The 13,501-nt window shown below is 41.5% G+C and overlaps 1 protein-coding gene across 26 annotated transcripts in view; it reads right to left on the bottom strand.

Moving 5' to 3' along the window:
• LOC137168294 (calcium/calmodulin-dependent protein kinase type II subunit beta-like) overlaps nt 1–13,501 on the bottom strand; it is an 81,262-nt gene that overhangs the window by 43,109 nt on the left and 24,652 nt on the right. For 18 of the 26 annotated variants that reach the window (XR_010924261.1, XM_067570934.1, XM_067570927.1 and 15 more), the window contains exon 6: nt 7,412–7,484. Coding sequence is in view for 25 of the 26 variants with exons in the window: in XM_067570934.1 (XP_067427035.1) it covers nt 7,412–7,484 (73 nt within the window). In the remaining variant the exon portion in view is untranslated. Of the gene's footprint in view, nt 1–1,141; nt 1,215–7,411; nt 7,485–13,501 lie in introns of all 26 variants that reach the window. The other 8 variants (XM_067570999.1, XM_067570956.1, XM_067570865.1 and 5 more) reach the window with 2 other exon arrangements.

Raw genomic sequence — 13,501 nt, forward strand, 5'->3', positions numbered from 1 at the left:
ATACAGCTCATTACATTTGGAGGTACTGTTTTGTTTGGAGGAAAAATTTCCACAAACACTGCATTAAGCCAAAGTTTAACGTCAAAACTTCAGAGTAGTTGTTGGTTAGTTCAGTCAGCAGTCACATTAAACAAGGTTATGTTGTTATTGCTTGCTATGCAATCTTACAAAAATGTATCTCAAGCTTAGCAAAAATCCTTGTGAGCAAAACTTAATATGAACCATATGACATACTATGTAAACAAGTCTCTAAAATACATTAAGCAATACCACAGTTCTAGGAAATTTGCTCTAACTGGCTCTCTAACTGGTTTTCAGCCAGTCAGCCGATATAAACAAATGTCACAACATCAGAAGTCAATTGATGGTCATTTACAGAGAATGAACTGTCACCTTTGAAGCAGGGAGGGTCATTAACTGATCTATAAAGACAATCAAAACCACACAGGGTGTCTGATAATCAATAGTTAACAGCTCACTCTGACTAGTAAATGACCCAGAGGTCTGATTAAATATCCTTCTGGGCCATCTTGAATGGATCTATCAACAGTAAATGGGCCAGCTGTGCAATGACAAGATCCTCTTCCAAAAAGGCTACAGTGCAGAGGCATTGGTTGGTCAGCATGACCAGCGTTGCATGTTTGAAATCTCCACAGACTAGAGGTAGTGGTGTTTACACAACAGGAAAAGAAGGTGACTGCGGAGGGCTGGAGGCTGTGTATGGCTGGGCAGCCTAAGAAAAATGTCGGAGGCGGTATTTCACAGTTAATGGTGGTTGCCGCAAAGCTGTAGGGACTGGTATAGCTCTGAGTGGGGTGAGGAGCTTTTGCCTGACTGTAAATGGCTTTCTGACTGTGCAACCAGCCATTATGTAGGCCTACACTGTTTTATATAGGGTTGGAAAGACAGCCAACACATTTATATCAGGAGATGTTAGTTCAGGGGAGATGAGGTGGTTCAAAATCTTCCCTAAGTCCTAAGGCTTTTTGCAAATGACATTATGTCCACACACATTAAAGACAGTTTCTCATGAACACATTAGACGTATACGGACTACACGAATAACACAACCACAAACCGCCTTACATAAATATATAAGCACACTCTCAAAAAGGACAGTAAGGTGATCCCCATCACTCACCTTCAGGTCCCGGTGCACCACGCCCATTTGATGGCAGTGAAGCACCGCCTCCAGGATCTGCTGGATGCAATGACTGCATGCAAACACCAAGGGGAGGGGGGGGGGGGGCGCATGTTAGTCTGAGCAGCGCTACAATCCCGTGCACAGGCCAAAGGTGTCGGGAAGGAGTGGGAAGGGAGGGGAAGGGGGGGGGGGGGTATGATGGAGGAGTAGGAGGTCATGGTAGAACAGGGGTTGAAAGGGCTCTTCTGTTGCCAGGCGTTACACTTTCACTGAACTCGGCTGACCCACAGCTAACCGCACATCCAGGTTTATGAAAAGGCAGTTAAATAGCTTAAATAGCCAACTGGTTAGCTACTAGTTAGCTATCTAACCGCTGTGAGCCAAATGTAAGGCCCACTGTAACATACATTGTATAGTTTACCAACTTTTTCCAATGATGTGCATGACGTTACAAAGCTGTAGGACAAAATGGGTTTGCTGCTTGCTCTTTTGGTACAGCTTTCCACATTAAGAGTGACCTAAGTTTAAAACGGTTACTGTGGGAATAAATTTGACCGAACATTCTGTGCAGTAGCAGATGTCATCAACGACCTTCCTTAGGTGAGCTTTTTTGGGGCTTGGCTGTAGCTTTGGGTTTGATATGGCTGGCCTGGAAAGGTATGGCTGTGGGTGCTCTGCAACAGAAGATTCCTTCAAGTCAGTCTATTCTGCAACCAACCAACTGATACACTCTGTGATCTTTGTCTTGGATGTTCATCTTAGATGAGTATAACCTTAGACATACTCATCTAAGAAATACTTTTTACTCTTCAGTTGGCTGTAGGTGGATTATAGATACCCCACCTCCCTCTATGTTATAGCCAGCAGGCCTTGGGTGATGAAAGAGGGTGTGAGAGTGTGGCTGGCCATGGGGGGCACAGAAGGCGTTGATGAAGGAGGTAAGGGAAGGAGTGAGTCATTGTGCAATTAATAACATTTAAAAGATGTGTCTGGGATCAATGCCATGTCTTCTGCCAGCCTATTTGGCCTCTGCTGACAAGAACTGTCATTCTGATGTCTGTTAGCCACTGGACACTAAAAATAAAAACCCAAAAGTAAAAAACAGTGAGAGGGAAGCGGAGGGGAGACGGAGATGAGAGCCTATGCAGAGACTAAGTAGTATATCTGAGCACGGGCAGGGTATATATATTATATATATATATATACACATACACACATACACACTCACAGGCCACTTTAATAGGAACACCTGTGCAATCTAATGCAATCTAACACATCAGCTCTCCCATAAATTCTTCTTTTACAAAGCTTATACATTTTCAGTTTTTGTTGACATTGTCAGAAAGGTGATAATTCTACTTTATGTTTATTATTGAGGTTGTAGTGAGTGCTGGTGGTTTACTGGAGTGAATTATATTGAAAAGTGTTCTTATATCTTGTTCACTCAATAACCTTATATAAGGGGGGAAAAATATTAGGAACACTTTTCAATATTATGAAAAACTGAAAATGTTTAAGCTGCAGTAAGAGTAGAATTTATGGCAGAGCTGTTGTATCGGATTGCATTAGATTGCACAGGTGTATCTAATGAAGTGGCCGGTGAGTGTGTATATATATATATAAAAAATGAGAAAGACAACACGAGCATGTGTTTATAGGGCCATATACATTGCCTGGGTCCAGCTGTGGGAGGTGTAGACCATTGCAGTACGGCGTGAACACACAAACACACACTCACACACACACACACACACAAACGCACTTGTGCTGTTGGGGATGTGGCACTGGGTGTGGACAAAAGCTTGACTGTGCATGTGTGCTTCCTGTGCACTGACAAAGTCAAAGTTCATCAAAGTTCAGGGGGAGGTTTGAGTGTGAGAGTATGTGTACTGAGTATTATTTTTTTTGAGTGGATTAAAAAAATCTACCCCACAATTGTTTCACAAACAGCTAATGGCTATGAAGCCTTTCTGGGCCCAATTTTGCTGTTGTGTTTTACATTTCTGTAGTTCTAAATATTAATCCCAAATATGTACTGTATGAGATGATGTCAAGAAATGTAATACCAAAAAAGAGAAAAAGTCTGTGTGAGAAGGCAGTGTGAATTGATCTTTGTCTGATAAATAAATTAAAGTTGGAGTAATGAGTGTAAGGCTTTTTCACTTTTTTTGATGTCTGCCTGCAAGCCAGCATGTCACTTAAATATGTAATATCTATAACATAATAAGTTTTAGTTGTTAATGCCAGAGTCTGAACAGTCCCTCAAGATTCAAAGAGAAAGGGCTACGTTCTGAAACTGGCGCTTTGCAATATTACTCAATCATAGAAGATGAAATTCACTTCACAGATGGAGGACTAAGAGACAAAAATGTAGCCAAATAACATGTAAAACTCTGAACAAAGCCATGCTCAGACTGACAGCAGCCCCGTCAATCATTTTAATGAAGCCGCAACAGACGCATGGTCGTCTGGCAAAAAAGTGGAACGTGGTTAATCTTTGCCACAACGTAATGCAACCTAGCAAGGCGCTGCTTTGGTCAATCATACATATATGTATTATATTCCTGGTAATTACTTTGTAACATGAACGCTGTCTTTCTACAGTTTACCTGTCGTTTGTTGCAAACGAAAGATAAAATGACTACAGCTGTGTTAACTTTTCAGAGCAGTTAAATCCTTCCTCCTAATACTGTAAACCCCTGTGCAGTGTTTTGGTATCTGATGAGTCTTTAAACTCATGGGTGCATTACTCAAATGGAACTTTGAGTAATAGATCCAATAACACGCCCCCACCGATGCTGCATGTTTGCATGTTTTTTAGCGCAGGCCTGTTTTTGATCTGAGTGCAGTTAAAGGGAAGCTTTTGGATGATGGAAAGAGACGTTCTCTTGCTTTTACTACACTATTGCTCTTTCCACCTACACTTTTGGAAAGTTCATGTTGTATTTTCTGTGAGATTGTTTTAGGGCATTCTGAAAAATGTAGGAAGTCAAGTTCTAGTTCAATTGTCATTTCAACTATAAAAAATACAGCTGAAATGAAATATTGTGTGATATGACAAATCCCTGACTGCAGTAGAATTAGATCAAACTAACTGCAGGAAAAGTAGGTACACTAAAAAAAACGTTACCACTAAGTAACTTCAGAATTAAATTAATTGATTTTTTCTTCTAAAACTCATTGCATGGGTAACAAAGGCAATGCAGATGCAGATCCAAAAAATGTATATACTGATTGCCTCAAAAATCTCCCTTTGAAATGATGCACAAAACCTAAATAACACATTATAGACACATTAGATTAAAGACTTTTGCTGTTGGTAGTGTTTCATAAAAAATAAGGTCCTGTGGTCATAAAGGAAGCACTGAAGTGTGAATTTGTCACTAGAAATTAATAATTATTAATCACATCCATATTACTGTTTTTTTACTTCCTTGTTCAAACATTGCTTTATTATATGTTTTGTCACAGACTATGTGATAATACTGCTGGATTGCTGCTGGGTGTCGCCTTTGTGTAACTGACAGGTCATTAGTTTAATTGGCTAGTTACAGATGAGAATACAATGACTTGCTGACCTCTGTGTATTGTTGAAAAATGTGAGGGCTATTAAGGGAGAATCCCCCAGAGGGTGTGTGTGTCAAAAAAAATAAGAAAACACAAACCTTGTTTTGTCATTTACGGGGTTGTTGTGTATAATCGATTTAGTGTATGTGATGCTATAGCTGTGACAGTATTGATTTTTTCGCAGCACTGTGTTAGAACAGCTTTCCCCGGCAGTTAGGCAGTAATTAAGGCTTGTGTTTTGTGAGTGAAAAGAGTTGAGAGTACATTCAGGAACATAAAGTTAAGATTTATTTATTTCTACTACTGTTATACTCTATGCTTGAGAATGCATTTGCTTTGGTGGCAAAATACCAAATGTTTTTAAATAGCCCACAGAGAATATTAATTGTGAAGACGTGATGGGAAGCGCTATGCTTGGATAACCGCAGCTCCGAGCAGAACAGTGACCATCGACATACAGCCGATGTTTGTGGGATTCCTCTGTTACCTTTACACTGTGTGCCACAGTTCACATATCGCCGTATAGTAACCAAGGCTACATGGATTATTTCTTGTGTGCAGCCTTGACGTTTGCATTATTTACGTGGCATTCTTCATTTCACTCGCTTCTCGTAGAAAAGCCCCTTCCGTCCTGGCATCTGGACTTGTGTTAGAAAGGTCTGAGGAAACGATGACTATCCAGATGCTTTACACCACAGACCACGTACATATTTATGTGTAGATTTGCAAAAACGCAACCATGAATTTTGTTTCCTGTGCCTTTAAATGATCTCACAATTTCCTACAATTAAATATATAATAACCAGTAAAGGTGTAGTCTAACAATTAAAATATTGCAAACTGAGCTGTATATTGGGGGGGGGCGCATTTTAATCTAACAAACATACAGGGACTCAAAAGACTGACTTAATAGGTTGCGATAAAGTAGGAGTCTGGCCAGTCTGCGAAATATTATAACATGAGAGAAACAAGAGAGAGGGAGAGACAGAAAGTGAGAAACAGAGACAGAGAGAGAGCGAGAGAGCGATAGCGAGGAAGATGGACTGGCATGGCTGTAAAGTTCAGAGCTATAAATTAGAATCCTGTGTCTTGTTTCTAAAGGTCTCCCAATGAATAAATACTAGGCAGGTCACATCTATGGCCCAAATGGTAAGAGCTGTGTGTGTGTGTGTGTTTAAGTGTGTGTGTGCGTGCGTGTGCGTGCTGAGTGATAACTAAAAGCCAACACGAGCATGCGGTTGCATATGTCTGTAAATCTGCAGTCGAGGCTAAACAACTCTATGAAATGTGTGTGTGTGTGTGTTCTCTTGCAGCCTCATTCATACATAAATGTGTGCTTGCGTAGAGGTATGCATGCAGTTTGGTGTGTGTGTGTGTGTGAGTGTGTGTGTGTGTGTGTGTGTGTGTGTGTCCATGTCCGTCCTCCCCCACTTTGTCAGCTGTTGAGCTCTGTAACCCGCAGGGTGAGAATCCTCCGCATGTGTCTGTGTGTGTTTGTGTCTGGGAGATCATCTCAAAAGTTCCTGTGTTAGTTAGCAGTCACGGGTGGTCATTCCCTAGATATCACACCCAATATGAGCTGTATTTTATGATCCATTCTGTGGTATTCCCTTTCACCCTTTGCTTTAACTACACTTAAAGTTTGTCTTATGTATTAAACAGCATATAAATAAACAAAGTCTGTGTAATCTTATTTTAACTCTTTTTAATTAAAATATAAAAATCTGACCCTTGGCTGCAGTTTTTTTTGGCAGCGTCATTGATTGTAGTTGTGAGCCAGAGAGAAAAGAAAAAAATGAGACAGCATCCTGTGTAACTGTTCAGAACGTTTCCTATGACGCTGCCGGTGCGAGTCTGACTTAGCCGTGGTATAAATTAGTTGCAAAAAAGAGAAATTCTTCTCCTGAGCTGGTTGTTTGTGTATGGAGACTCTTTTTTTTAAAGAATATAATAAACAATAATTTGTTTTAAACACACTGCGGCTTTTTTGTTGTCTTTTTTTTTATCTCAAGATCTCAAAACACCTCCGTAAAGACGTACTTGATGTTGAATGAGGCTGTCTCGAAAAAACACAGAGATCAATATAATACAATCAGTGAGTCAAAGCCAGAGAGAAGTGAGTAGGTAGGAAGAGAGAAAAAAAAAATCAATACAGGTCACAGTAAATATTACTCTGGATTTTTTTTTAACTAGTCTGATGGTTTAAATGGATGGTTAAGGGCTTTTGTAAACAAAGATATTTATTACACCTGCAGGAGTTTGGTGCTCACTGCGGGTGACTGTGTGTGTGTGTGGGAGTGTTGGGAGTGTCGAGGTGGTTCCTGAAGGCCCGTTCATTCATTGATTGATCTGCTTGTCAGTCAGTGCAACAGAAGCTTTTGTTATGTAGTAAAATGATTGGACAGAGGGCTGGTGGGAGGGCAGATGGAGCTGGGTTGGTGGGTGAGGCAGGCCAGGGACCTCTGATTAAAAAAATACAATACAATATAAAAGCAAAAAGGAGAACAATACAAAGAGACAAGTCGGACAGGCGGACATCGGACCAAAAACTGACAGGAACGACGCAAACAGACGAAACGGAGGAGGAAGGAAGGAAAAAAAAGGAGGAAAGGGACGGGGGGAAGGAAAGGAAAGCAGGCAAAGGTTGTGGGGAAGGTGAGGTACGGGGTGAGGGATGCAGATGCTCCTCTATATACTAACCTTCAGGTCCCTGTGCACTATGTCATGTTGGTGAATGTGATGGACACTTTCTAGAATCTGATGGATACAGTGACTGTGAAGACAAAACAGAGAGGGGGGGGGGGGGGGGGGGGGGGGGGGGGGGGTGGTGGGGTGGCGGAGGGGGAGGGGGTGAAATGAGGAATGGAGATGGATGGACCATGAGAGGGATGAAGGTGGGAAAATGGAAGGGAGGAGGAGGGGGGGTGAAGGAGAGGAGAAATGATGCCAGGTGAACAGAGTGACAGTCGGGGCCGATGCAAGATGAATAAGACATAGGATAATAATTAAAGATGAGAAAAATGGCAGGTTAGATTAGAGGAGGCCAAGTGACAGAGATGTCGGCGGAAAGGAAGAGGACGAGAGGATAGATAGAGAGGAAGAGGGGGAGGAGACAGAGATTGATGCAGATAGAGATGTTGGAAGGGGAGGGGTGGGTGGTTGGATGTGGGTGGAGGAGACAAAAACGTTTCGTTTTGCTTTTTTAAAACATGATGAGAGACAAGAGCAGCCACAACAGAACAACCTGCCAGACAAAAATCACAACAACGCCAACAAAGGAGGAGAGGAGAGGAGAGGAGAGGAGAGAAGAAAACCAAAAGAAAAAAAAAAAAAAAAGGTGACAGATTGTGAAAGAGAAGACAGGAAGCTTTTGAAGAGCAAAGAGTGATAATAATACATGAAAGAAATGGAACACTTATGTATAGGATGAAACTGAATCATAGAGGACTGGTGGGCCGATGCCAGGCTATTTTTCCATCGCTAAAAGGAAGAACACATGACCGTGTGTGCTCTGCGAGAGATATGTGTACCTACCTCGATCTATTGTGTGTTTGTGTGAGTATATTTACGTATGTGTATGTAGGTTTGGTGCGATGGAAGAGTGTAATTAGCAGAATATGTGACTAATAGCAGGCACAGGGAGACAGGCAGCCTGCAGGATCCACACCCCCACAGTGTCTAGTGAGTGGGAGGACTGAGAGAGAGAATGAGAGAGATATATGTGTGTGCTTGCTTACAAACACACACAAACACACACAAACTGTGGGACCCATTCCTCAACACAAAAACTAGATTTGTGTTATGATACTTGTGAGTTCCAACAGACCACGTTTCACATAATCACTCTTTTAAAACCATAAACCAACAACGTAATTGATTTTTTGGCCACTTGAGGGCAGTGTAAACAAGTTGTGAACACAACATTGACATACATTTACCTTTTAAGTTGATATGGTGTACTTGTTAGTAAAGTTATTTACACATCCAATACTTATTTAGAGCCAACTGGTGAATGTAAGTCCAATATTCACTCTCATTTTTAGCTGTTTTTGGTCTCTTACTACTGAGGGAAATATCTGCTCTTTAGCTGTTAAATGCTCCACCATGTCCACGAGCTAGTCGCCTTTTCCTCTGAAAACAGCTGCCTGCCGCAGCCGAGAGTGAAACAAAGCTGCAGCCAGACAGTTAACAATGAGCTGAAACTCGCTATAAAGCTCTGTAAAGCTGAGGGGAGCAGCAGAGTCGGGTAGTAATTCTCTGTACATTCAACACTACTCGGGACGCCTCTCACATGACACAGCGTTTCCCCTGTAATTATACAGGCCTGACGAGCCGCCAGGCCAACGAGAACCATCGCCAGGCCAAAAAATATTTTTTTCATGCCAAAAATAACACCAAATATCCATTCATTCGGAAATCAATAGTGCTTGGGGGCCTCTCTGTGCAGCGCTGTTCCAAAACATGAGTCAACCTCTATGTCGTTGCCTGGGAAACTCTTGGTAGCGTAGTTCCTTCTAAGGAATGGGGCGGCGCGTAATGTGTGTTCATAGCAAGTGAGTTGTTGAGTGTGTGCAAGCGGCAGAAAAGTGACGGTGAATGCAAGCGGAGCAGAGGAAAAGGTTAGCAGTAACTTGTCAATCTGGCAGTAAATGTACAGTACAAGCTTCAGTGTGTCAGCTGTTGTTTCTCCAACTGCTGGAAAGGTGAAGGGGGTTAGCTACAAAGTTAGCAACAATGAGTTAGCTTAACCTGACGACGCTAAACGGAGAAATAGAGAAACAAAGACGGAGAAATGTGTGGCTGCTGAGTCTTTCCCGAGTTTTGCTCGGTGCATCCCCGCCCCCAGCAACCAAACTAGAGGAAACACTGCATTATATTTAAATACATTGTTATTATAGAAACATAGATTATAGCCGCTTTAGAGAGCAACTTAACAAGGCTGAAAATCTTGTTTCTGCTGACCTCTAGTGGTTTAACTTCTCACCTTGCATCAGTGATGCAGTGTACTTCAGAGTGTGTCGGTACAGGGAGTCACGTTAGGTGCAACAGAGCACTCTTCTGACCGCACCTACCATCACTGATGGGTGCTACATACTGGAAACTTTCAACTAGAGAGGGCAGTGAAACATTGCTCCTCAGCCTGGTATTCAGTTCTTGTCCTCAGTTAACTTTACTAGCACATTCTAATTTTAACCCTCAGGATCAGCAAAACAATCGTTACTTCACAAAACTCTACAAAGGTGTGACACTCTAAAAATATTTTCTCTCACTTTTTTCCCCTCACACAGCAACCAATAGTGAGGACTTAGTCAGTGTTTTGTGAACCTGCAACTTCATTCTGTAGTTTGAGACCAGCGGCAGGCCGAACAATGAATAAGGGTGCAATATTTAAAATAGCACTAAAGCAAAAGTAAAGTAGCAGGAAAGAAGGCAACCTACGCAGAATCAGCTTCAGGTAACTGACCGGACAGCTGAGAGCCGCAGTCAGTGAGCAACAAGACAGGTTCACCGAAGGCATTTGCTGCTTTTGAGTAACAAACAAAGCAAAGCTGCAGTGAACACGTCATCACCCACAAACGACACAGTCCCTCATCTGCACATATCGGCAACAAATTTGACCTTCTTGCCTCACTCAGGCCAATGTATGTATTAATGATAGGCAATGTCCAAATTATGTCAATATTTGATATACAGTGTCTTAAAATGAGATTTCTGGATAAACAAACACAGAGAGGAAAGGCAGCTGTCTGTAGTAATCCACCCAATAGTGAGGGATGGATGTTAACATTGCAGGAATGCAAGAATCCACTCACAGGAAAGGAACTGTGAGAATCTTTGCTAGTTTGGTACATCTTTTTCCACAGTGCATGGTTCACACAGTTATCAGTATTCATCAGAAGTGATATAATTGTCCACTCCCTATTTGGTGTTTTGATATTCTCTCAGGAAGTTCATGTCTTTGACTTAAGATCCAAAGAGAACAACACATTATTATTCTCCGTTTCTCTACCGAGACCTGCTCCGCGTTTGGTTACTATCACACTTTCTTATCCTGCTGTTTGAGCTGACTTTTGCTCTTTGATGTTAAGAGAAAGTGATGGGAAATTTTTCTGCATGCTGACCTATTGTGTATGGCATTTAGAAATAAGAGAGCATCTACATCCCACCGCTTTGTTTGTTTATGTGTGCGTACCTCTAATATCTCACCGTCCAAAACCCATTATGTCATTCCAAGAGACTTTCTGTTTATGAACTCCTGGTGGAGCAAAGAGGGAGAAAAAAAAAAAAAAAATACAGTTTGCCGTCATCACACAGGCCAAAAAATGTGACTTGCTCAGCACTTTGAGCTACAATGTCCCACTGTTCTCTGCAGGAAAGTGATACTGGGAGGAAAATCAAATACAGAGCCAGTGTGTATGTCAAGAGAGGGCGCCTTCTCACCCCCTCATCTCGTGTCCTCCGTGCTGTGTAGCAGCAGCAATAAAATGTGAGGTTGAAAATATAAGTATGAACAACAAGATAATGTTGTAAAAAACTAAAGCATAAACCATCCGTGTGCAGGGCATCAGTAGCAGAACTCTGCAGTAACCAACAGTCAATCAGATGACTCGTGGCCCCAAAAGATAATGAAAGCTGGATTTTATAGTTCTGAGTTGAGGGGTACAGCGTACCTACAGAGTCTGTACATGTGGTTGCTGTAGCTACACCACTCAAAAATGTGGTGGTGATTGTAAAAATTGTGATATATGTGGTCATCTTTGGTTTGCTTGTGTATTCTCCAACAAATTTCTGATGCGGGGGAGAGTTTTTTTTTTTTTCAGTCCACAGTCAGTTCCACTATAAACCTTCTGCTCACTGTGATCTCCGCTCCTAACAAAGTAAATGAAATAACATTAACACACCGATTGCAGAATAGTCTCATAGTCATTAATAGACAAGTTACTTGGATGTAGTTCCAGTCCTATAAGTATGCACGTAGCGAGCAGTTGCTCTAGATCACAAATCATTAAAGCACCATATGGCCTGATCACATTCGTTACATCTATCTAGTGTTGCAGCAGTGCTATCAATAGGTGAAATACAACACTGAATATAAATCAAACCTATGTTGTAGAATTTACGGCTGTGCTAACGTTAACCCCTTGCATCGAGTGTAAATCCAGCTTGAATACTCTTTAACAACCGGAGCTCTTGTTTCTGTAGTCATATCTGTGTGTATGGTTGAGTCTAATCAATCTGATCAACCCTTACATGCAAATGGTAGTCATCAGTTTCCAACCTACTAGCTGAGAGCATCAGTAAACTGATGGCTGGAATTGAAAGCCTATCATCTAGTAGCTACAAACCCTGATATTTGTTGCCAGGGGTCGGTAAAGCAACCCCTGGCAACTACATGAACATGAGACTTAGATTCATCAGGTGAACAGAGGAATAAAAAGCTCATGTTTGCTCAAAGTGTCTGTAGACAGTGTTTCGTTAACATATTAGCCAAAACAACTTAATACATCAACAGTGTTTCTGGGACTTTGTTTTTTTTAATTCTGTCTACTCCCTAGTGTGGCAAAAAATGCATTCATGCAGCTTTAAGTGTGATTCAATCAAACATTAGTGAAGAGAAACTAATAGATTTTGACAGGGGGCGACAAGGTGTGATGTAGCACAGTTTGTGTGCGTGTGTGTGTGTGTGTGTTTGACTAATTATCGCAGCTAATTAAAGTCCCACTTCTTGCTGGTCTCCAAGGGAGTGGGCGTGGAGGGAGGGGGAGAACTGGCCTGGATGACTGACATTCAAAAGGGAGGTGAAAGGAAAGTGTGTGTGTGTGTGTGTGTGCTAGGGAGGAGTACTACAGGGGTTACAAGATTGGTGGAAAAGACAGCAATCACTAGGGGGTTTAGATAGGCAGTTATTAGCACTGTTGCATACTATAAGTACATGGCAGCCCACATACCCACAAAGAGTCTAATACTGCAACTCTGTTCTCAAAACTGACAAGAGAAACAAACAAATACAGTAATGTTTCTGTATTTACCTAACAGATAACAAAGCCAGTAAAATGCAGAGCATACAGCACGCACATCTTGTGTATCACTTCAGCTTGTTGTTTGCTGAGAAAACTGACTGGACCGAAGCCAAAAACAGAAGCTCGCTGGCATCCGAGCATAAGAGGAAATTTGCTGGCACCAGTTGGCAACTACTAAATATGCAGTTCTGACAAAACAACTGTCCTCCTTAGTGCACAGGAAATGGAACAAGCAAAAATCCCAGATAATTAGCACACTGCCTTAGAGCACTTTTTTTTTTTTATAACAAAACTGCCTTTATAAAAGCAACGACAACAGGATCTGGCCGCCTTATTTTTACAGTGTCACTCACGGTTTGAGTGACTAACCCAGACACGGATAATCCAACAGAGTTGAATCGCTTAAAATCCCTGAGGTGCAGGAAAGATACAGAACTCTTGTGCTTTAATATTAAAAACTATCAAGTTTCAACAGTAATATCCTTTGTTCACCTGAAAGGGAAAATGAGACTGTGTGTATGCTTACAAGAGAATGTAATATTTGTTGGCCTCAACTTAGCTGGACAATACAGTACATGGAACTTTTGATATAATTTTGTTGCAACACACACATTTAGAGCCTGAGACAGTAATCACTTTTTAAATGATGGGAAGTGTCTTATAGAAATGCCTAAAGACACTGAGGCAGTATAACATATCATCAGTATGAAAATCAGCACAACGGAGCTACAACTGACAAATATATTGTCTTTTTTTTGTTTGTTTGTTA

The sequence above is a fragment of the Thunnus thynnus genome, chromosome 2 (assembly GCF_963924715.1).
Source record: "Thunnus thynnus chromosome 2, fThuThy2.1, whole genome shotgun sequence".
In the NCBI taxonomy this organism is placed as follows: Eukaryota; Metazoa; Chordata; class Actinopteri; order Scombriformes; family Scombridae; genus Thunnus; species Thunnus thynnus.